Source organism: Tenrec ecaudatus, chromosome 6 (genome assembly GCF_050624435.1).
Source record: "Tenrec ecaudatus isolate mTenEca1 chromosome 6, mTenEca1.hap1, whole genome shotgun sequence".
Lineage (NCBI taxonomy): Eukaryota > Metazoa > Chordata > Mammalia > Afrosoricida > Tenrecidae > Tenrec > Tenrec ecaudatus.
Window position 1 is genome coordinate 126,552,045 of NC_134535.1, and position 21,279 is coordinate 126,573,323.

The following is a 21,279-nucleotide window of genomic DNA, read 5'->3' on the forward strand; positions in this document are numbered from 1 at the left end:
TCTTTGTGAAAAGTTGAGCCTTTGTGACTGACATAGCACGACCATGCTCAAGGCTCTTCAGTGGCTTCTGTCACCTAAGACCCTTTTATAACCTGCTTCCTGTTCAATGTCACAGGCAGGCTGTTGGGAGAACCCACTCCCCCGCCTCCAGGTAAGTACCTTCTGCCCCTGATTCATCTCAGACTCCACCCCTACCCCCTCCCACCCCCCCAGTTCATGGCATGTCTTCTGCTTCCCATCTTTTCCAAGGGCCAGCCTTTATCACTGCACCTGCAACGCTTTGCTGCATCATGTTGCCCGATGACAGACCCTGACTGTTTTTGATTCAGTGACAGAGTGGAGCCTGGGGTCTAAACGTGTGCTGGAAACCAAGTCCATTTCTTCTTGCCCTCCTGTGATTTTGCTGCTCTTGAGAATTACTTTGCTAAAGCCATTACCCTTGGACCCAACCCTGTTACTTAGCCCAGTCCTGTCTTGGCTGTAGGCTTTCCCTGCAGATAAACACTGAGCATTAACTAGGAGTCTAGCTCCCTCCACCAGGCGTCTCCTCTAGGGGAGACCAGGACTGCAGTGGGGTCCCACAGAGTTCTAGTTCCAAACCTCTTGCATCAGTGGAAAGGGGAGTCTTTGGTCCTCTGAGCTTTACTGGTGAGAAGGGCAAGGCTGCCTTCCATTAAGAGTGAAGAACAAGGGGTAAAGAGGAAGTGAGATTCAGGTGTTTGGGGACTTCAACTGGGATAGAGCTAAGCTGGTGTCACGGGTTAAGCATTGGACTGGTAACCAAAGGTCAGTGGTTCAAACCCACCAGACACTCCACTAGAGAAAAATAAAGGCTGTGTGCTCCTGTGATGATTTACAGTCTCAGAAACCTGGTACAGTTCTGTCTGATAGGGTTGCTGGTGGCACAGTGGTTACTTGTTGGGCTGTGATCAGAAAGGTCAGCAGTTGGAAACCACCAGCTGCTCCAAGGGAGCAAGATGAGGCTCTACAGCTTTACAGTCTCGGAAACCCACAGGGGCAGTTGTGTCCTGTCCTATAGGATCCCCATGAGTTGAAATGGACTGTGTTGTGTGCCCTGTTTGTGTTTTGGGGGTTGCCATGAGTTGGAACTGACTCCATGGCCGCGGGTTTCAGTTTGGTTTGGAGCCAAATACAGACATAGCACGGCGCTACACTTTATTACAGGTGCTTTAGGAGAGAACACAGGACAGAAGGAAAAGGATCCCTAGCGGCACCCGAGCGATGTCACAAGGTCAGAGCTAGGGTCCAGATTGAGCCACCTGAACCATCCAGGTCAGAGCATTGGTAGAGGCCGTGGGGCAAGAGCTCGGCCTTGGAGACTCTAGTGGGCCTGGTGGGGCTGCAGCGGGAGGGGTCCATTGTCCTTGCTCAGTAAGGGGGAGGCTGTGGGACTCTGAGGGGGAGACCAAGGGAGAAGACACCCACCACCTCTGTCTCTCAGGGGCACCCTCCTCCAACCCCCTGTGGGCCAGACAGAACGCTTGGTGGGAAAAGCAGCCGGAATACAGAAGAGGAACCTCAAGGAGATGCAGCTGGGGGTCTCCATGGCCTTCTGCCTCCCTCGCCTGCAACCTCCTCAGTTCCAGACCTTGAGGAAGCTATCCCAGGAACCTGTGGCCATAGCCATTCCATCCGCCGTGATCCCCAGGCAGCTGACCCTGTTGTCATGGCCAGACAGGATGCCTGAAGAAGAGGGGCAGGGTCAGCCTGCCTCCTGGCATGGCTCTGGGCGAGAACACGAGTGCGCACACACGTACGGGCTTCAGGTCAGTAGGCTAGGCCCTGGACTTGAGGATCCCTCTAAGAAAAGGGACTTCTCTGGAGGTCCAGCTCTCAAGAGTCTGCCATGGAATAGGGCAGGGCTGACAGTGGGAAGGCTGGAGGCGCCGGTGTGCAATGAGGAACCAGGGCGGTGTGACTCCCATCTGTGGAGGGGTGTTGGGAAACGGGGAAGGCCCTTCAGTCCCACCCCTTGTTTGCAGATGAAGAAACTGAGGCCCAGGCACTCGGGAAGTGAGCAGCAGAATCAGGGTTGAGATCCAAACTCTGGGGCCAGTGTTGTCATTTGGTCCCGGAGCAGCAGCCACGCTCAGGCTGGGCCCAGTCATGCCCCCAGGTGGGGGTCAGTTCTCTCCCAAGCACCTTAAATTCTCTCCCACACTTCCACAAGAACACCCTTGGTCTGGAACCTCAAGAACTCAGACGTGACTGGACAGATGGGCTGACTTCCTTCAGCAGGGGCACTCCTGGCGCCCATGGGGCCCAAGAGCAACTTTGCTTTGAGGGAAGATGGTCACAGATGGGGAGCCACGGGCGCTGGGTCCTTGGGCTGGGTCTCAGAGCTACCCACTAATTGAGGAACAGCAGTGAGTGGGTCCCAACACGGGCACTGGTGTGAGAACACAGAAGGGGTGGAAGGAGGTGGGCAGCCTTACCCACACGCTCGCCCTTCATGGAGTCCCAGATGTTGCAGTTGAAGTCGTCGTAGCCTGCGAAGAGCAGGCGGCCGCTGAGCGAGAAGGCCACGGAGGTGATGCCACAGATGACGCTCTCGTGGGCGTAGGCCATCAGCTCCTGGTCGGCCCGCAGGTCAAAGAGGCGGCAGGAGGCGTCGTCCGAGCCCGTGCAGATGGCCTCTCCATTGGGGAAGAACTGATAGTGCAGGGGCGGGGTCAGGACTCCGGCCTGGGGAAGCCACCACCTGTCCTGTCCTGTCCTGTCTGGGCCCTAGCTCAGACACTGGCTGAGAAGGAGCAAGCCGCCACCTGTCCTGTCCTGTCCTGTCGGGGCCCTAGCTCAGACACTGGCTGAGAAGGAGCAAGCCGCCACCTGTCCTGTCCTGTCCTGTCGGGGCCCTAGCTCAGACACTGGCTGAGAAGGAGCAAGCGCACCACAAGGCGCCATTTCCACATGGCCAGTGAGTGCAGCCAGCGCTGCTCAAGGTCAGGGAAAGATGCCCGGCCTGTCTCGTCATGATCAAATGGTTCACTTGGACTGAGAGCAAGCCTACTTAAAATGGCAGGCAGGGGGTTCAGCTCAATGTGGATGCGAGGCAGGAAAACGGGATGCATGCTCCTGGAGTGGACCATGCTCAGGGACAAAAAGGCCATGAGGGGCCTGGTTGCAATAAGTGAGATCTGAATATATATTGTAGATGAATTTGAGTCTAGTGTTATGTCAGTGTTGCTGATTATAAGAGTTATATTGTGAATCCGCATCAATGCAACGGAAGTGAGTTTACTATTTTTTTTTTTATGTAAGCAAATAGCCTTTTTCACACCAGCCTGCGTGATCACAAGGTGTCAAAGGGATCAGGTGTCAGGCATCAAAGAACAAAAAGTCATATCATTGTGAATGAGGGGGAGTGCGGAGTGGAGACCCAAAGCCCTTTTGTAGGCAACTGGACATCCCTTACAGAAGGGTCTCGGGGAGGAGACGAGCCAGTCAGGGTGCAGTACAGCACTGATGCAACATAAAATATTCCTCTAGTTCTTTAACGCTTTCTCTCCACCACCACCCCCACTATGATGACCCCAATTCCACCTTACAAATCTGGCTAGACCAGAACATATACACTGGTGCATATGGGAGCTGGAAACACAGGGAATCCAGGGTGGATGATCCCCTCAGGGCCAGTGGTGTGAGTGGCGATGCTGGGAAGGTAAAGGGAGGGTGGGTTAGAAAGGGGGAACCAATTACAAGGATCTACATATAACCTCCTACCTGGGGGATGGACAACAGAATAGTGGGTGAAGGGAGATGTCAGACAGTGCAAGATATGACAAAATAATTTATAAATTATCAAGGGTTCATGAGGGAGGGGAGAAATGAGGTCCTAATGCCAGGGTCTTAAGTGGAGAGAAAATGTTTTGAGAATGATGATGGCAACAAATGTGCTTGACACAATGTATGTGTGTATGGATTGTGATAAGAGTTGTAAGAGCCTCCAATAAAAGGATTAAATAAAAGTCTAAAAAATAGCCTTTTTTTTAAAGTAATACACACTAAAGTTTTTAAGGGGCACAGAGGCATGGTGTCTGCGCATTGTTCACAAAAGCCATGCCCTCAAATCTAACCGGACCAGCATCTTCAGAGAGAGACCAGGCTGATGGACAGCCTCCGCCTGCAGGGCGATCGATCCTCTGCCCTGCAGGGTCTCCAGCGGGTGGCTGGACGCTGGCTCTGCCTACATGTCTGCATACGTGTCCGCTTCTCTTCAGAGAGCGAGTGAGAGCCCCACACGTGCCAACGGTGACATTGGTCTCGCAGCCTGACAGCAACATGAAGAGCCAGGGGGCTGGGCACTGGCGGGGCTTTGGGGCCGGGAAGGGGCTCACACAGATGGCGTTGATGTCCGACTCGTGGCCTGTGAAGGTCTGACGACAGGTCCCCTCTCGCACATCCCAGAGCTTGGCGCTGGCATCACAAGCCCCCGAGATGAAGAGTTTGAAGTCGGGAGAAACGGCCAGGCTCATGCAGTCGCCCGTGTGGCCCACAAACACCGTCTTCTGCTGCCCCGTCTCTATATCCCACAGTGCACTGCGGGAGGGACAAAAGGCACTGTCCCTGAGGAAGGCCACCTCGCACGGCACCAGGGCTGGCCCCCACGCCCCAGAGCATGGGTCCTCACCACGTGGTGTCCCCCGAGCTGGTCACGATGTTGTTGTCATCCAGGAAGCGGCAGCAGGAGAGGTAACCTGGTGGCAGTGTTTACAAGGACAGGCCCCGGGCTGCAGAGAGTCACCATCTTCCAGGAGCCTGGGGGCCCTTTCGGATGGAGAGGGTCCGCTCACCTGTGTGCGCGGAGAGCTCCCGGCTGACCTTGACGCTGCCCTCCCTGGATTTGAGGCTGTAGATGGAGCACATGTTGTCCAGGCCCCCACACGCCACAAAGTTCCCCGAGGGGGCGTAGGCACAGGTCATGACCCAGGAGGAACGCAGCGGGATGGCGTGCACCTGCGGCAGGGTGGGTTTGGGCAGAGGAGTCCCTGGCTGAGCTGGCAGCCGGCACCCCAGCAAGGTGGTCAGGGAGCCAGGCTGGTACCTTATTGGTGGTGTAGGTGTCCCACACGATCAGCTTCCCGTCCTGCGAGGCACTTACCAGCAGCCTGGAAGAGGGAGAGCCATGTCGCCCAGCGGCTCCTGCCTGCCTCCCCCCACCCCACCCCTGACCTTCTCAAGCCTCACTTGGAGTCAGTGGCCCAATGCATGGCATAGATCTTGGCCAGGTGCCCCCTTAGTGTCCTCCTCGTCCGCATCTGGACTCGCCCCACGACCTCCAGGCCAGACACCAACTGTGGAGAAGGGCATTTGAAGTCAGTGGGCAGGGAACATGTGCAGACCTGCGTCACAGTCATAGACTGGTATACATTGTTCCTGCTCCTCACCCCCCAGCCGTAGAGAAATGAGCCTTCTTGGCCCCTCTGGGGGAGAGAGGCCGCAGCACCGGTGGTGGGCAGGTAAGGGCTGAAGAATGGCCCTCTCTCAAGCAGGGGCTGGGGAAGAGCGAGGGGTGTTGGGTAGGTGGTCTTCCTGATGAAAGACTCCCAGCTTGGCCAACCTCACTAAACACAGACTCGGGCTCCCCACTGCAGTGTGGCCAGCTCTGTAACGGGGCACCCACGGGGCACCCGGACCCTAGAAGGCACCTCTTGGTACCTGATCTGCCCTGAAAACTAAGCAGCTTTTACACCTAGATGAAGGTTTCAGGATCCGCATTTGACTTGCCACTGACTTGCTTTGTGATCTTGGGCAAGTTCCTTGCCTTCCCCCCAGTGCAAATACAGCCTTATCCCAGGTTGACATAAAAAAGGAAAAGGGATTTAGCCCAGCGCCTGGCTCAAGGGGCGTGGTCAATGTCTGCTCCCCTTATTACTGGGCTACCACTAACACTGAGACACCCATTATTTTACAGGAGGGGGTGCTCTCAACTCCACCCCAAGGCATCATCCTTGGTTGGGAGCCTCCCAGATGTCAGAATGTGAAGAAACCGGGCAGGTCTGAATTGATGAACTAGCACATTGAGCAACTGTTAGCGTTGTTGTCTCCGGGACTTTTCAATTTACAAAGTACCTTCATCCTCACGACCCTGCCTGGGAGGTGGAGGACCAGCAGAGCCCAAACAGCATCCTGGTATCACAGTGCCCGACTCAGTTAACCAGATGTTGCTGAATGAATTCACCAGTCGCCCTGGCTCAGCCTGAGGACATGCTGTCCCTCATGTTCAGAACCTGCTTGGGGCTGGTCTGGGCATCCCCAGCCTCACCCCTCATGCCCTGCCCTCCGGGGGACGGGAGGTCTCACCTCTGCCAGCGTGCTATCGGCACAGGCTTTCCTGGCATCCTAGGAGGAAGCAGACATCGGACAAGGGCACGGGCAGGGGAGGGGTGGGCCTCTGAGGGGTGAGGGTTTGGGGTTCTGGGGTCAACAGTGTGCAACCCAAGATCAGGAGGCTGGTTATTTCCAGGTCAGTGGTCCCCAAGGTGTCATTCAAGAGAAAACCCAGCCCCCACCCCTAGGCCACACTCCCTCCTGATTCTGTTTCAGTATTTCCCGAGTGGGAGGGCTCTGGGGTTACTGCAATCTGCTTCTTGAGCTGCTCCGCCTCCTGCCTCAGTTGCTCCATCTCCCCCATGGCTGCCGGGTCAAGGGGCTGCGCCTGCCGGCAGAACGCGGAACATGGGCTGGGCATTGGGGAACTTCCAAACACCCTGCCCCGGGCTCCTCAGAAGAGCTGAAGCCCATGCCAAGAATGGGGAAATAAATGGGGTACCCCTCTCCCCTCCCTGGGTCCTCCATATTTGGAGTCCTGTGCATTCACCCCCACCCCCCAGCGCCTACCAGCCCCCTCTTACTTGGGCTCTGGCTGGATCTCTCCCGGGTTGCCCGCTCCAGTTCCCAGGCACCTCCTCACTCCCCTAGCTTCAGTGCCAGCGCTCACCTGGCCCACTGCTGCCAGACAGGTGGCCTGGCCTGGCCCAGACTGGGAGACTGGGACGGCCAGGGGGAGCTGGGGGTGGGGATGGGCGGTGACTTCAGGCAAATGGAATCATCAGCTGCAGGGGAGGGGGAAAGGCCACTCCAGAGGCCTGGGTTGGGGGAGGAATGGGGGGAGAGGGGTGAGGGGTGGGAGCTTGGCTCTGGACAGGGGAGTGGCCCTCTGGACAGACCGCACCCACCGCCAGAGAGGGAAGCTGGAAGGGTGCTCTCCTGGTCTGTCTCTGAGGCTCAGAAAAGAGCAGCAGGCCAGTGGGATTAGAATAAAGCTGTAAGGATTAGGTGTTGGGGTTTGGAAGGGGTGCGTGGCAGCAGCAGCAGCCAGGGCTCCAGCACCCCCAGACCTGGCCCCCACCTGAGAGGATGATGTGTAGAAGGTGCCCCAAAGGTGGCCCTCAGCTGCGGGGGGAGGAGAGCACCGGGGAGGGTGCAGGCAGGAGCTGAGATTAGTGGGGGGCTGATCTGGATAATCCTACTTCTGGACAAACCCCAACCAGCTGCCCTCAGGTCTGAGCGGGGTGAGGAGAGGTAGAGGGGATCTGGAGATGATGGTTGGGCTGGCCCCTACCTTGGGGGGTGGGGGATTAGAATTAAGGGCAACCCCATCCTCTGTGGCCCAGACTCACTAGGTCCTGCTGGGCTGTGAAGTCAGGAGTCAGAGGGGCCTGGTTGCCCCAGCCCGAGGGGGAGGACAGGGAGCAGCTGCCAGGCTGAGGTGCATTTGCATGAGGGGAGCAGGTGTCCAGATTTCCCTGACAAATCTCAGCTTGAGCACCACGCCTCCCTGAGGGAGGGAGGCCCAGAGACACCTGCCTCCTTCCAGGCCAGCCCCAGCCACCTGACCACACCGCACGCACGCACGCCGATGGAGCCTGAAGACACCCGACTGAGCCCCACTGAGGGGTCCGAATGTTCTTTATTGCGCAGGCTGGGATGGGGGGACCAGGCCGACCCGGGCCCTCCTTGTGGAAAGCAGGCAGTCTGTGTCCTCTGGCATTTCAGCTCAGGGAGCCATGATGTCCCCAGTCAGCGGGGCCAGGCCTGGGAGCTCAGGGCTAGTCAGTGCAGTGTCCTGGGAAGCCTGGCCCGGGCTGGACCTAGGGCCCCCAAGTGGTGGGAATACAGGGACAGCAGTCGCTGTAGGGCTCGGAACCATCCCTGGAACCCTCCACATGTCCGGCAGCCACGTCCTCGGGGGCTGGTACAGCCCCTCACAGCTCCTCCCGGACCCGAGGGGGCTTCCCCGCCTTGTCTTGGACCCGCTGCAGCCTGGGGCTGGGGGGCTCTGGGGCAGGGTCTCTGCTGGGCATTTTATCCTCCTCTTCCCCTGTCTTCACTGGTTCCTGCAGCAGCGCCTTGGCCTCTGACCACTCCTAAGGGCGGTGGGAGAGACTGGCCCAGTGAGGTGCAGCCCACCCCGCCCCAAAGACCCCTGCTGGGGGCCAGTCAGTCCATGCCCCCGGCCCACGGGCCTTCTCAGTAGTTACCTGAACCCTCCCACCCACAAGAATCCCACCCCTCCCTCTGCAACCCCTCACCTGTTCCCTGTGCTCGGGCGCCCACGTGTGCCACAGTGCCAGAGCACAGCGCCGTCCGCGGGTCACAGCCCACACTCCATGGGGGTTCTCCCCACCAGAGCTGAAGGCCACCAGGCGTCCGCAGTGAGGGCGAACCTGAGCCTGGAGGGGAAGCGGGGTTCAGCCCCGGCAGTGCCCCCTCAGAGAGCTCGGCCTTTGCTCTTAAGGGCAGGGGGACCAGTGGGCAGAGGCAGCACTGAGTGGGTCCACTCTCCCGCCCATCACTCAGCACTTAGACTTCTCATCCCCTGCCCTGGGCGCCCTGGATTTTCAACCCTTTGGGCCAGTGTGTGGAGCAACCCGAGGCTGTGGGTGGCAGGCCAGAACCTCGGAGAGGTGTTATGCACCCCAAGGAGGATGGGCACTACCGGCAGCTGGGTTCTCGGGGGGGGTCTCAAGGACTCAGAACTGACTTGCTGGCTGGCGTTTGAAAAGTTATTTGAGCTGTGGACTGCAAACCCTCGGTCGGCTATGGAAGGCCGCGCTGCGAGTTCACAAAGAACTGGGGTTAAAAAAAAAAAGAATTGACAGCAATGGGTTTGGTTTTGGGTCTGGGGGGTGAGGAGTGAAGGGGGAGGGGAGGAAGGATGGAGGGAAGGTCATCGGGTAAGACAGAGCATCTCTAAAAACTCACTGCCAGAGCCGGTTCTAACCCATAGTGACTTCACAGGACAGAGCAGGACGGGCCCTGTGGGGTTTGAGCCTGACTCTTTATGAAAGTAGAAAGCCTCCTCTTTCTCTTGCAGAGTGGCTGGTGGTTTCGAACTGCGGACCATGCGGTTAGCAGCCCAACGTGTAACCCACTCTGCCACCAGGGCTCCCCAAGACACAACATTAGGCAAATGGGAACGGCTGTCCCTCTCCACCTCCCAATTCTAGCCCCTGGTTTCCACCCGGAACGTGCCGCGATCCAGGAACGGGGAGAAAGCAGTCCTACCAGCCACCATTTAGGAGCCACCATTTTTTCCAGCCACGACTCTCTTCTGGGTGTATGGTCTAATCTCCTCTAGACAGTAACCCTTTAAAATCGACACTAGTGCTACACACGCACACGGACACGGAACCTCAGGCAGGTGAGCAATTAGAACTGCGCTCAGGCCCAGCAGACCCAGCATGGCTCCCACGCCACGTCCATCTGACTGTGGGGAAAGGGCATTTCCAAGTTCCCTACATCCTCGGAATAGGGACCTGGCAGTCCTGCAGGGGCCCGGCCAACTGTGCTTCAGCCCCATCTCCTTCGGGGTGCAGGCCAACACCACCCCGAGGACTGAGGGGCCAGGAAAGCCCATCAGTGGCCCCTGTGCTCCGAGGTTGGCAAGGAGGGCTAGAGGCCCAGAGGGGAGAGGGTTCAGGTGGCCCCGGCCATTTCCCTGCATTTGCCTCTGGGAATCTTCTGTTTTGAATCTTGACCCCACAGCTGGCTCCCTGTTACCTGCCCCCCGTCCCTGCCACGCCCCCCCTCCACATACCGTGACCGTCAGTGCATTGGGCTCCGTGAAGAACAAGTCCCCACCCTGGAAGTCATCGTTGAGGTAGAGGATTCCACTGGGTGGGGGGAGTAAGACAGGAGGTGGTGAGCCCCCCAGCTCGGGCCTGCTGTGGCGGGGGGTGGCCCTCTCTCTGCCCGCGTGCCTGGTGCCTAGGGGGCAGCTGCCCACCTGTAGTCACGGTAGGTGTAGGCTGGGGGCTCTCGCCAGCACTCTCCAGTATCGGGGTCCAGGACGCAGTTGTCCGCATGCACGGGCTGGCTCAGGTCCATTCGCTGCTCTTGCTCTCCTGGCAGGCACAGGGGCTTTGCCCAGGGCCTCTGTGCCCACCCACCGCCCCCAGGAGGACTCCCACCGCCCGCCGCTCCCAGGCCTGGCAGAGCAGAGCAGTAAGGAAGGGGCTCCCTGGGAAAGGACCGAGGGTGGCCTGCCGTAGTTACCGTCTATGGCCCTCCGGCACACCAGGTGCGTGAAGGACAGGTGCAAAGGCCGCCCCGGTGAGAAGTAGGCCTCCGTCACTGCCCTCGAGCGTTCACTCGCTTCCAGAAGCAGCTTAGCGCCCTGCATGCTCACGGCCCCAGCCCGGGCCAGCTGCAGGGGCGAGAGGAAGAGCAGGCCATGGAGCGGTGACCCCCACATGGGATGCAGCCCCCTCCCTCAACCCAAACTGATCCTTCAACAGGGCAGACCCCGGGTCCAGTCCTGGAAGTGGCTCTCAGGCCCTGGTGCCCGGCCTCCTGCTCGCCCCTGCACACCCAGTCCTGGGGCCTCCTCTCACCTGCGCAGCCTTCAGCACCGTGAGCCCCTCGAAGTGCTCGTGGCGGGTGTGAGGGGAGCGGCGGCCTTGATAGCCCGACCTGGCCCCGGCCCCAGCTGCATCCTACATGGGAAGGAGTTATCTCAGAGGCGCTGGCCCCAGGTGGCTCTGCCATCTTCCCTTGGCCGCCCACTCGGGAGGGGGCCAGAAGCGCTCAGAGGCCTCTGTGGCTCCCGCCTGAACTGTTATTCCAGTCTATTCGCTCAGGACAGGGTGGGGCAGGGAGACCTTGACCTTCCATCCCGGATTCACACAGGAGCTCAGAACAGAGGAAGTCTAGAAACCAACTCCTAACAGGGAGCTTGACTGTCAGGGCAGGTCCTGGCAGGAAGGTGGGGAACCAGCACCTGCCGGAGCATCCCTCTCTGGTCTCTTGCACGTGGTATCCTCTTGGTGGCCCACAACCCTGTGGCTTCAACTGCCTCTTGACGCTGAGTCCCAACGCGGGACTAGTATCTCCTGAGTGACTCCGTATTTGGACATCTAGAGCCAGGAGCACTGCCTCCCCGACTTCCCTCTACCTATTTGAACCTCAGTAACGGTACCTCGGCCTGAGCGATCCTGCTTTCCCTGCACCCAAACCCATCTGTGAGAGACGAGTCTGTTGCCTACATCACCCAACCTATTTTCAGTCAATCCTTAAACACGTGTGTACAGACCCAGGTTCTGTTCTAGGCCCTGAAGATAGAACTACAAACAATAAAGGTCCCTGCTCCTTTGGACCTTGTTTTTTTTTTCTGACCTTGTATTTTTGAGATAAAAGTTGAAAAGAGTAAATAAGTAATGAATATGGTGATAAAATACTACAAAGAATATTCTAACGGAGGAAGGGGGAGTGGGGAGGGAGGGGAAAAAAGAGGACCTGATGCAAAGGGCTTAATTGGAGAGCAAATGCTTTGAGAATGATTGGGGCAGGGAATGTACAGATGTGCTTTATACAATTGATGTATGTATATGTATGGACTGTGATAAGAGTTGTACGAGCCCCTAATAAAAAAAAAGAATATTCTAACGGGGCTATACGCTCGTGAGGCCTCAACTCAAACAGGGTCAGGGGCAGATCATCGGAGAGGTGACATCTAAAGGGCACTGAAGGATGCTCAGGAGGCACGTGAGATGTGCAGAGGAGACGGCCTTTGCAAAGGGCCTGGGTCAGCATGAACTGAGTACGCTGTTGTCGGGTGCTCCCTGCGTACAACACAGACCATGGTCGGATGGGCTCAAGTTCAGTATCGTCCAGTCCAATACTTGGGAGTTATCCTGGACTCCTCACCATCGTCCACAACACTTAATCTTTACATTTGATCGCTCTTTGATGTCTGCCCGCTTCTCTCCATCCTGTTAAAATGACGGCCTGACAGAAGGTAGTGGTACTGAGTCAGGCCTTACTCCAAGTCTCTGCCACGTCTGTCGGATCTCTCCCAGGGCATTCTGCACACTGCCACGAGAGGGCTCCACCGAATCAGGGAGCCCCAAGTCCTTCCCACAGCAGACCGCCTGCCACACCTCTGCTAGAGAGGCTCAAAGCAGAAACTCACCGCCACCGGGTCAGTTCCCACTCATGACCCGAAAGGCCCCGGGAAAACTGCCCCGCGAGCTTCCCAGGCTGTCGAGAGTAGAAAGCCTTGTCTTTCTCCCGCAGAGCAGTTGGTGGTTTTGAACTGCTGGCCTCGGGGTGACCGCCAAGCGGCGGCTGGGTGGGTGAGGGGTTTGGGTGGCCTGCCTTCAGGTGGAGGAGCCTGGTGGTGAAGTGGGTTCAGCATGTGCTCAGCGAAGGGGTGCAGGCTGAATTGTCAATGCTGTCAGGTGCCGTCGAGCCGGCCCACGGCAGCCTTGTGCACAGCAGAATGAAACCCTGCCTGGTCCTGCACCGTCCTCACCTCACGGAAGACGTGGGCTTCCTAACAGTGAGGGCAGCCCGGTGCGTGTGGCTCATTCGATCCGCGCTGAGGGCGTCTGGGTGGCTCTCAGCTAGCCAAGGGACCCTTCCCCAAAAAAGCACCTATTGGGGAGGGGGCCTTCATGTTGTTTGTTTCGTGGCTCCTATCACTTTCTTGCCAAATTCCTTTGTAAATAAAATCCGCTAGCTGCCAGCTACATTCAGAGAAGGAACTTATCCACACCTGAGGGACAGCAGCAAGGACAGTTCCCAGGGAGGGAGTCGGGGCAGGACCAAACAGAGAGAGGCCACAGGCCAAGAGCCCCGAGGCCCGTCCCTGCGGCCAGCCCTGCCCCCAGGCAGCCTGCTTCACTCACCGAGGCCAGCTGCAGCAGCAGTCCACACTCGGCAGGCGTGAGCAGCCCGTCCAGCACGGCTCGCTCAGAGCCGTTCAGCTGGCCTGCATCCTGGGTCAGGCTCACTCCCTCTAGGAGCAGGGCATCTGCAAAGAAGGGCAGGCTGAAGGCAGTTGGCATCCTGAGGGCAGGCCCAGCTGGACCTGGTAGCCCCCAGGCCGTCCAGTTCCTGCTTCCCACCCTCCCAGAAACTTACCCTTCCAATGGGTCAAGGGCCTTGGCTGCGGAGGCTCGCGGTCCCAAGGCCTCTTCTCCTGATCCTCTCTCAGGAGCAAGAGACACGCTCAGTGGATGCCCAGGGCAGGATAAACCCATCCTCCCCAGAAGCAGCTCCCCTGAGCCCCCTCCCCCCACGCCCCCCTCCACCGCAGAGCATCTCCTACCTGAGCTTTTCTCTAAGTGCCTCGGGGACAGCAGCGGCCGGTGTCCAGGGATCCTGGGAGACGGGCGGAAAGTTCCCATCGCCTGCCATGCCCAGCCCTGGGGGCTCCCTGATGTGAGCCTCTGATTAAATCGCATAAAGGTTCCCCTCTACCCGAAGGGGAAGCCCTGGACTATCAGGAACTGGGGCTTTGGTCAAACTCTAATAACAATCATTAATGCTAAAAACCACCACAGTAAGACAAACATAAAAACAAACAAAACAAAACACACCTTACAAAAGGGCTTACTATCTGTCAGACGCTAGTCTAAGAGCGTGGATTCCTGGTAGTGTAGGTGGTACTTGCTGGGCCGCTAATCGCAAGTCAGCAGTTCACACCCACGAGCTGCTCCTCCAGAGAACTGCTGAGGCTGTCTGCTAAGCCTCAGAAACCCAGCGGGGCAGTTCTGCGCTGCCCTACAGGGTCACTAAGAGTTGGTTGACTCAATGGCGGTGGGTATGGTGGGTTCCTGTCAGCGCGCATACCCAGCATGAATGTGGAATGGATCATGTAATGGCCACAAGAGTCGTGAACTAGAGAATATCAGTGTGCCCACTTTGAAGTCGAGGCCTCTCAGAACGTCAGTGACAGACCAGGGAAGCATCCGAACCAGCTCGATGAGTCTACACTTTCTACATTGTTCCAGAGCCTCAACAGTGTTATTTCTCGGTCGGCTCCCGGAGGGGAGCCACGTTGTGACTGGAGGGCCTCAGAGGCAGCCACCCCCAGGTTCACTCCTCCCTCCTAAAGGGCAGCCAACACCAGCGCCAGGGCCAGGAGTCCGTCCACTCTGCAGCCCAGGACCCTGGCCTTGCCAGGCGCCGGTGAGCCTCTGGGGCGGCAGCCTGTGCAGTCCTAAACGATTCCATTCTCTTAACCAGTGGCACTCAGCCTGCGTCATTTTGCACGCCAGAGGACAGCTGGCCATGTCTGAAAGCATGCTTGATTGGCATGGCCCAGGGGGACTGTCCATCCTGCTGTGTGAGGCCAGAATGCTGGCAACTCTTGTCATACAGAGAGCACCCACTCACAGCCTCCTCCACTGGCTGCCCACAGAGCTGTCGGGCCCCAGAGCCCTGAAGGAGGGACCCACGATGGTTCTGTATAACTGGGACACCAGCGTCCCTTCCCAGCCTCACAGCAAACCCAAGCCAGGCCCACTGCCATCAAGTGCCTTGCAGCACATCGATCTTAGAAGACAGGGCAGAACTGCTCCATGGGGTCGGGAGACCGCTTGCTGGCCTTTCGGCTGACCATAGGGTTTGCCGATGGAGGTAGTTGTACAATCTGTTGTCAATTTGAGACGATTAAGAGTGGAGGGGTGGAGTTTAACTGTCAATCAGGTCTGGCTTGAGGACCTCAATTGGAGGTGCTAAGGAGATACATAGCTCACTGGAGGCGGGGACACCCTCACTCCCTGGGAGACATTGCTGATCGCAGCCAGGGCCCTGAAGCTGGAGGAGCCACGTGGAGACCCCTGCCAGCACGGAGATCCTTCCCCGACACTATGTCTTAGAAGACTTGCCACCCACTGGCCTGTGAGCGTCCTGCATTGAGCATCGCTGCATGTGTTTTGTGAGTTGAGGAGGAGTTTATAGCTGGGGATGAGACATATGGGCTAATATCAGACTGATGGACTTGATCTGGACTGGGCTGGGATGCTTTCTCAATATTCAACCGCTCTTGTATATAAAGTGCCTTCTGATACACAGACAGATGTCCATGAATTTGTCTCTCTAGTCTACCCTGACTAACACACTGACCTATCAGTTGGCAACCCAGTGCTTAACCCACTGCGCGATCAGGGCACCTTCCAAGCCCCACAGGACTGTGTGCAAGCCAGATGGCTAAGGCGTGGGAACGTCGGCTGCAAGACGCAGTGACAAATGCAGGCCATTCTTAGCATCACCCCTGTGGCCGCGCTCAGGGGTGAGAGGGGTGGGGCTCCTTACAGGATCCCGGAAGCTGGTCCCCAGGTGCTCCATGGCATAGTAGAGCTGTCTCTTCTCCCCCAGGGACCGCAGGATGAAGCTCTGGATGTCCTGAACAGAGGGGATTGGATGACAGGAAGAAGACAGGAGACAAGAAGTTAAGTGTGTGCGTGTGTGAAGGGGTGGGCAGGATACTGCCTGCCCCTAACCTCTTCACAATGCCTTTGGATTCAACTTTCCTTCCCTAGCAGGTGCAGAGTGGAAGTTTGTGTGTGTCTGTGTGTGTGGATCGGAAGGCAGAAGACTGGGGGCGGGGGGTGACTCCGAAGTAGAATCTGAAGTGGGGAGCAGGAAGTGGAGACAGATTTGGGATGTGGGATGAAAGACTAGGGTGCTCAGGGAAGAGATTGTATTATGAACTCAACTGCATTCCCCCAAATACGTGTTGGAATCCTACCTTCTGTAGCTCTCGCCATACCCATTCAAGCTATATGCGGAGCAAATCATTAGAGAGGCTGGCTTATATGAAAGAACATGGCATCAGGAGTGGAAGAAGGCCTGTTAACAGTCTGTGGTATGCAGATGGCACACCTTGCTTGCTGAAAGGGAAGAGGAACTGAAGCACTTGCGGATGAAGAGGAAGGATTGCAGCCTTCAGTGTGGATTAAGACTCAATGTAAAGAAGACCCGAATCCTCACCGCTGGACCAGCAGGTCACAGCATGACAAATGGAGAAAAGGTCGGCATTGTCTAGGATTTTGTCCGGCTTGGATCCACAATCGACGCTCATGGAAGCAGCAGTCAAGAGATCAAAGGACCCATTGCATTGGGTAAATCTGCTGCACAAGACCTTTATAGAGAACTGAAAAGCAAGGAGGTTACTTTGAGGACCAAGGTGCACCTGCCCCAAACCATGGTCATCTATGCATGTGAAGGTTGGACAGTGAACGTCTCCCGAAGTTCAATGCATTTGGATGGTGGTGCCGGTGGAGACTATTGAAAGTACCAAAGGGACAGACACATCTGTCTTGGAGGAAGTAGGGCCAGGGTGCTCCTTAAAGGAAAGAATGGGAAGACTCGGTCTTACATACTGTGGCCATGTTGTCGAGGGAGACCAGCTCCTGGAGAGAGAATCCTGTCTGGTAAAGTACAGGGACAGTGAATAAGAGGAAGAGCTGCAGGGAGCTAGACTGACACCGTGGATACAACATTGGAATGGGACAATGGTGAGGAAGGATGCTGTGGGGCCGGTCGGTGTTTCCTCCTGTTGTGCACAGGGTCCCTGCGGGTCAGAACCGACTGGATGGTACCTAACAAAAACGACAACACACCTGTGGATGTGAGCTACGGTAATATCAATCATTACTGCACATCTGATCAAATGTGTCCAGCTAACGTAATGTCAGTTCTGCCAAGACTGTGCCAGTGTAGGGCGGATCCTAAACCGAATCACTTCTGAGCTATGGACAAAAGCAAAAACAAAAAACAAACTGAGTAGCTACTGAGGCATTCCCACACAGGGGAAGACAGACTTCACGTGAGCATCTTGTACAAGCTAAGGAACTAAGAACGGTGACTGGCCAGGAAGGAACCAACAGAGCCAAGACGTTGATCTAGATGTTGACCCTCAGAACAGTGAGAGAGTATTTCTGTTCTTTAAAACCATCCATCTGTGGCATTAGTGCTAAAGTCAAGCCACCGGACCCAAATACACTGCCACCAAGTCGATTCCTCTCTGCAGGGGGTTCTGTGGGAGCTGCAGCTTCATCTTCCTCCCACTGAGCAGCGGTGAGTTTGAACCACCAACCCTGGGATTATCTGCCCAATGCTTATCCCACAGTGGCACCAGGTAAACGAGCAAGCAGGACCGATGTGGGAGTGGGGGTCCACATCCAGGTGCAGGTCCAAACCAAGGTCTCAACTCTATTTGTTGGACGTAGAGTTACTTCACAGGGGACGTGTGGGGCAGGGGTTACCTCTCTTGGCCCAAGGCCGGGTTGCGGCTCTCCCAGCTGGGCCTGGTACCGGCCCAGGGCCTTCTTGGCAGCCTCATCCTCAGGGTAGAAGAGCAGGACACTGAGGACATTTTCCACAGCCTGGGTCAGATTCCCCACTGGAGATGGAGTGCCAGTGGGGAGGGAGGTGGGGAGAGAGACAGCAACGATCCTCAGACGGAGGCAGAGCTGGAGAAGCCAGATGGTCTCCCCAGCACCAACCAGTTCCAAAAGGCCCTCCGCCCTGCCCACCTGACAGCCATGTTCATCAATTGCTTCGTTAGAAAGCTTACTCAAACATACCTTAGCGGAGCAGAGTTCAGAGAGGCAGAGGAGAGGAGAGAAGAGAGGCAGGGGAGAAGCAGGAAGTCAGAAGCAGCCCTGGGAGCCTTCTCCTGAGCTTTTCCCAAGGAGGAGAGCAAGGAAAGTCAGTCCGCTGGGACCCTGGCAGGAAAGCTACAGACCCTGAGACAGGTGGGCGGGATGGAGACAGCAGGCTCAGGATGATGGCAGGGGCAGAGCCTCCCTCCCCACAGTGCCCCCCCCCCCCGCCCCACAGTGGCCTCCAGGGCCCACCATTCTGGAACTGACCCTGAGCGTAGGCCTCATGCAGCCACCTCAGCTGACTGCGAAGGAAGTCCGGGACAGGGGAACTTCGGCCAGGACGTGTGGCTATGTCCCCAACACAGCGCTGGCGGCATTGCAGGACCCGAATCCAGAGCCCTGCAGAGTAAACACGTGGGGCAGGATGCTTGTGCTGTGGGGGACTCCTCCCTCTGGTACCCTGAGCTCCTACCTGCAATGGCTTCATAGAGGCCCCCCTGGCTCCCGGTGCCATCCTTCTCCTCCTCATCCTCCAGCTGCTGCTCCTCAGGCCCCTCACAGCCAGCCCTGCAGAGCTCCATCTGGGACAGGCTCTCCTGCAGGGCTTCTTCCAGTTTGGGCAGTGCCAGCCCTGCCTCCTGGCGCTCCAGCAGCTCCAGGCCTGCATCATAGGCTGCCTGTGGGGGAGGGCCCTCAATTACTTGAGACCCTGGGGAGTGCCAAACAGGGTGGGGGTGGGGGTGGCGGTGTTGGTTTCATTTGGGGCCTGAAGTCCCTGTCTCTCTTCACCTTAGGGAAGGCAGGGAGGGGTCTCAGAATCAGAACGTTCCAACACTAGCCTTGAGTCACGGCAAGGGAAATTATGTCCAAGCTGCATTGGACCAAAAGCTGGCCGGACTGGCGCTGAGGGTCTCACCCAATGTGGGGGTGTCTCCAGATCCCGAAAGCTCTGGGGCCGAATCCCGGACATGCGGTGGTACTTAGCTATGTCCTCGCGCATCTGCAAGTGTGTTGGGTTGGCTACAAAGAAGGTGTGTGCTGCGGCCGCCGCCAAGTCCAGTTTCTTCAACTGTGGGAGGGGCGGAGGGCATCAGCGTCCTGAGCTGGGGCTGCCAGACCACTGCGCCCACCACCACCAGCCTCTGCAGACCTAGAATGCACCCTGGGCTGCCCCAGGAGCCTGGGGGGTGGGCTTGTCAGTCAGAGCAGCCCCCACCCTCCAACCTGCAGGCCACCTAGAAAGCAGCGTGGGTGCCCAGGGTATGGTCATTAAGGGGTGGGGCTGTGGGCAGAAGGGCTCAGGGTCTCAGTTTGAGTGACCACGTGGTAGGGATGGCTACAAGTAAGTGGGAGGGGTGTAGGGTGGGGGTGACGACCCGGCAGCAAAATCAGCAGCTCTCTAGGACCGTGAGGTGGACATAGCAGCCCCCGCCCGCCACCAGCCACGTCGGCAGCTGCGCTAATACCGCAGCCCGGCCCTCCCTGCGCCCTCCCTGCGCGCGCCCACCGTCTCCAGGGCTCGCGCCCGCCCCAGGCAAAGGCTGCCAGTGGAACCGTCCCTTGCAAAGGGCCCACCCACCGCCGGCCCGTCCCCACCCCAGGGCCGCTCACCCCCAGGCAGCCTTAAGTGAGAGTTCGGGTCCCGCGATCGCCCCCAGTCGACCGGGGCTCACGCGCTCCCTAGGCTGGCCCTTGCCCTCCCTGGGGTTCTGGCCCCGGGCCCGATGCGGCCTCCCGCCCCCTGGGGCGACTGGCACCGGGTCGGAGCCCGGGGCCGCACCTGGTAGTAGGCCCGCTGCAGGTAGTTGTAGGGCTCCCGGCGGCGGAAGGCGTCCCGGAGCGCGCGCCCCACGCGGAGCCGCGCCGCGCCCCCGGGGCCCAGCCTGCGCGCGGCGCACTGGCTCAGGCACTCGGCGCGGCGGAGCGCGGCGCGCAGCAGCGGCCGCTCCCAGGAGCCGGGCCGGGCCTCGGGCCCCGGGGCGTCGAGGGGCGCGGCGGGCAGCGCCGCCCCCGGCCCGGCCGCGCAGCGGGCCCCGCAGGCCAGCCGCGTGCGACCCAGCTCGTCCCGGCTCCGCAGCGCCTCCCGCAGCAGCGCCACGGCGGGCGCCCACGCCCCGGCGGCATAGGCGCGCAGCCCGTCGGCGTAGAGCAAGTCCGGGGCTTGCGGGGGCGCCCCCGGGGACAGCTGGGCCAGGCCGGGGGGCTCCGGGGAGCCCGGGGGAGGCAGCAGGAGCAGCGGCAGCACCCGAAGGAGCCGGAGCATGGTGCCAGAGCTGCCAGCCGGCCGCAGAGGGAAAGGCAGCGGGATGGGAGAGGAAAGGGGGAAGACAGAGGGAGGGGAAAGGAAGGAGAGATGGGGGGCGGGGGGGGGGGGAGAGGGTGAATAAGCGAGGCCAGAGAGCTGAGGACACCATCACAGCGGGGAGGGAGGCTCAAGTGCTGAGTGGGGAAAGTATTTGAGGTATTATTATTTAGTGTTTGAGTTATTTACGATAAAGTGGCCTTGTGAAACGCGAAACAAAGGGCAGCTGCGAGGCGAGCAGCAGCGGAGAGCTGGAGCCGGCTTGGGGCCCTGGAGGGCAGCGGGAGGGGCCAGCTAGGAATCCTGGACGCTAGCTTGCAGCCCCTGGTGCGGCATGTGAGTGGAACTACTGTCCTGTGTTCCTCTCAACTCTTGGGTTCAAATAAAGCCAGGTGCCCCTAACACACACAATACCCCCCCACCCCCCACACCCTCCCCCCCCAGGGAAAGAACTCAGCATGCAGCATGGATGAGAGAAACTCCAGCCCTCAACCCCAAGTCAGGCCCACACCCTTCCCGGCCCAGAAAGTGGGCCCCTGGGTGGATTGGGGGGGGCGGCGGGTGGATGAAATTTAGAACCTTGAGATTAGAGCCACACTCTTACTCAAACAGACAAAACCCCTCAAAAAGCTCAATGCCATTGAGGGCGGAGGAGAACGCTCCTGTGGGTTTCTGAGACTAACTCTTTAGAGGAGTAGAAAGAAAGCCTGTAGGTTTTGAACCCTTGCAGTTAGCAACCCAACCTGTAACCAATACGCCACCCAGACGAAATTATCCTCAGCACCAACAGCCCAAGGGCAAGAGCTAGGATGCAGAGGTCAGACAGACCTCCTATCTTAAGCCTTTTTGCCCATTCCTATCGCTCTGCCCTTCCCACGGCAGTCTGCTGGCTTCAACAATTCATTGCAATGGCCGCCGCATGGAACTCCAAGGCAATGCTCACAATTCTGGGGCTTCTTGGGGAAGTAACAAGTAATAATTCAGGATCAGGAAATAGGAGACAGTTCTTTGATCAAGATCAGCTCCCCTCAGCTGTGCTTGCAGGCCTCTCATTGGCCCTCAGTCCCTTTGCTCAGCCTCTGCCCAGCTCAGGCAAGTTCTACAAGGTTTATT

The 21,279-nt window shown here is 58.2% G+C and overlaps 2 protein-coding genes across 2 annotated transcripts; both read right to left on the reverse strand.

Moving 5' to 3' along the window:
* Positions 1–1,167: 1,167 nt before the first annotated feature.
* On the reverse strand, positions 1,168–6,655 carry GNB3 (G protein subunit beta 3). Its single transcript, XM_075552130.1, has 9 exons — positions 6,599–6,655; positions 6,325–6,363; positions 5,209–5,315; positions 5,066–5,129; positions 4,815–4,977; positions 4,652–4,718; positions 4,359–4,560; positions 2,457–2,673; positions 1,168–1,704 (listed from the first exon to the last, which is right to left on the reverse strand). Exons 1-9 carry the CDS (start codon positions 6,653–6,655, stop codon positions 1,598–1,600), a joined length of 1,023 nt encoding a protein of 340 aa, XP_075408245.1. The 3' UTR covers positions 1,168–1,597.
* A 1,259-nt stretch (positions 6,656–7,914) lies between these two features.
* P3H3 (prolyl 3-hydroxylase 3) lies at positions 7,915–20,198 on the reverse strand. Its single transcript, XM_075552126.1, has 15 exons — positions 19,645–20,198; positions 18,781–18,933; positions 18,337–18,541; positions 18,132–18,263; positions 17,523–17,659; positions 15,568–15,657; positions 13,577–13,629; positions 13,390–13,457; positions 13,155–13,279; positions 10,860–10,961; positions 10,522–10,672; positions 10,253–10,370; positions 10,064–10,139; positions 8,556–8,696; positions 7,915–8,390 (listed from the first exon to the last, which is right to left on the reverse strand). The coding sequence occupies exons 1-15, from the start codon at positions 20,125–20,127 to the stop codon at positions 8,229–8,231; spliced, it is 2,196 nt and encodes a 731-aa protein (XP_075408241.1). The 5' UTR covers positions 20,128–20,198; the 3' UTR covers positions 7,915–8,228.
* Positions 20,199–21,279: the final 1,081 nt, after the last annotated feature.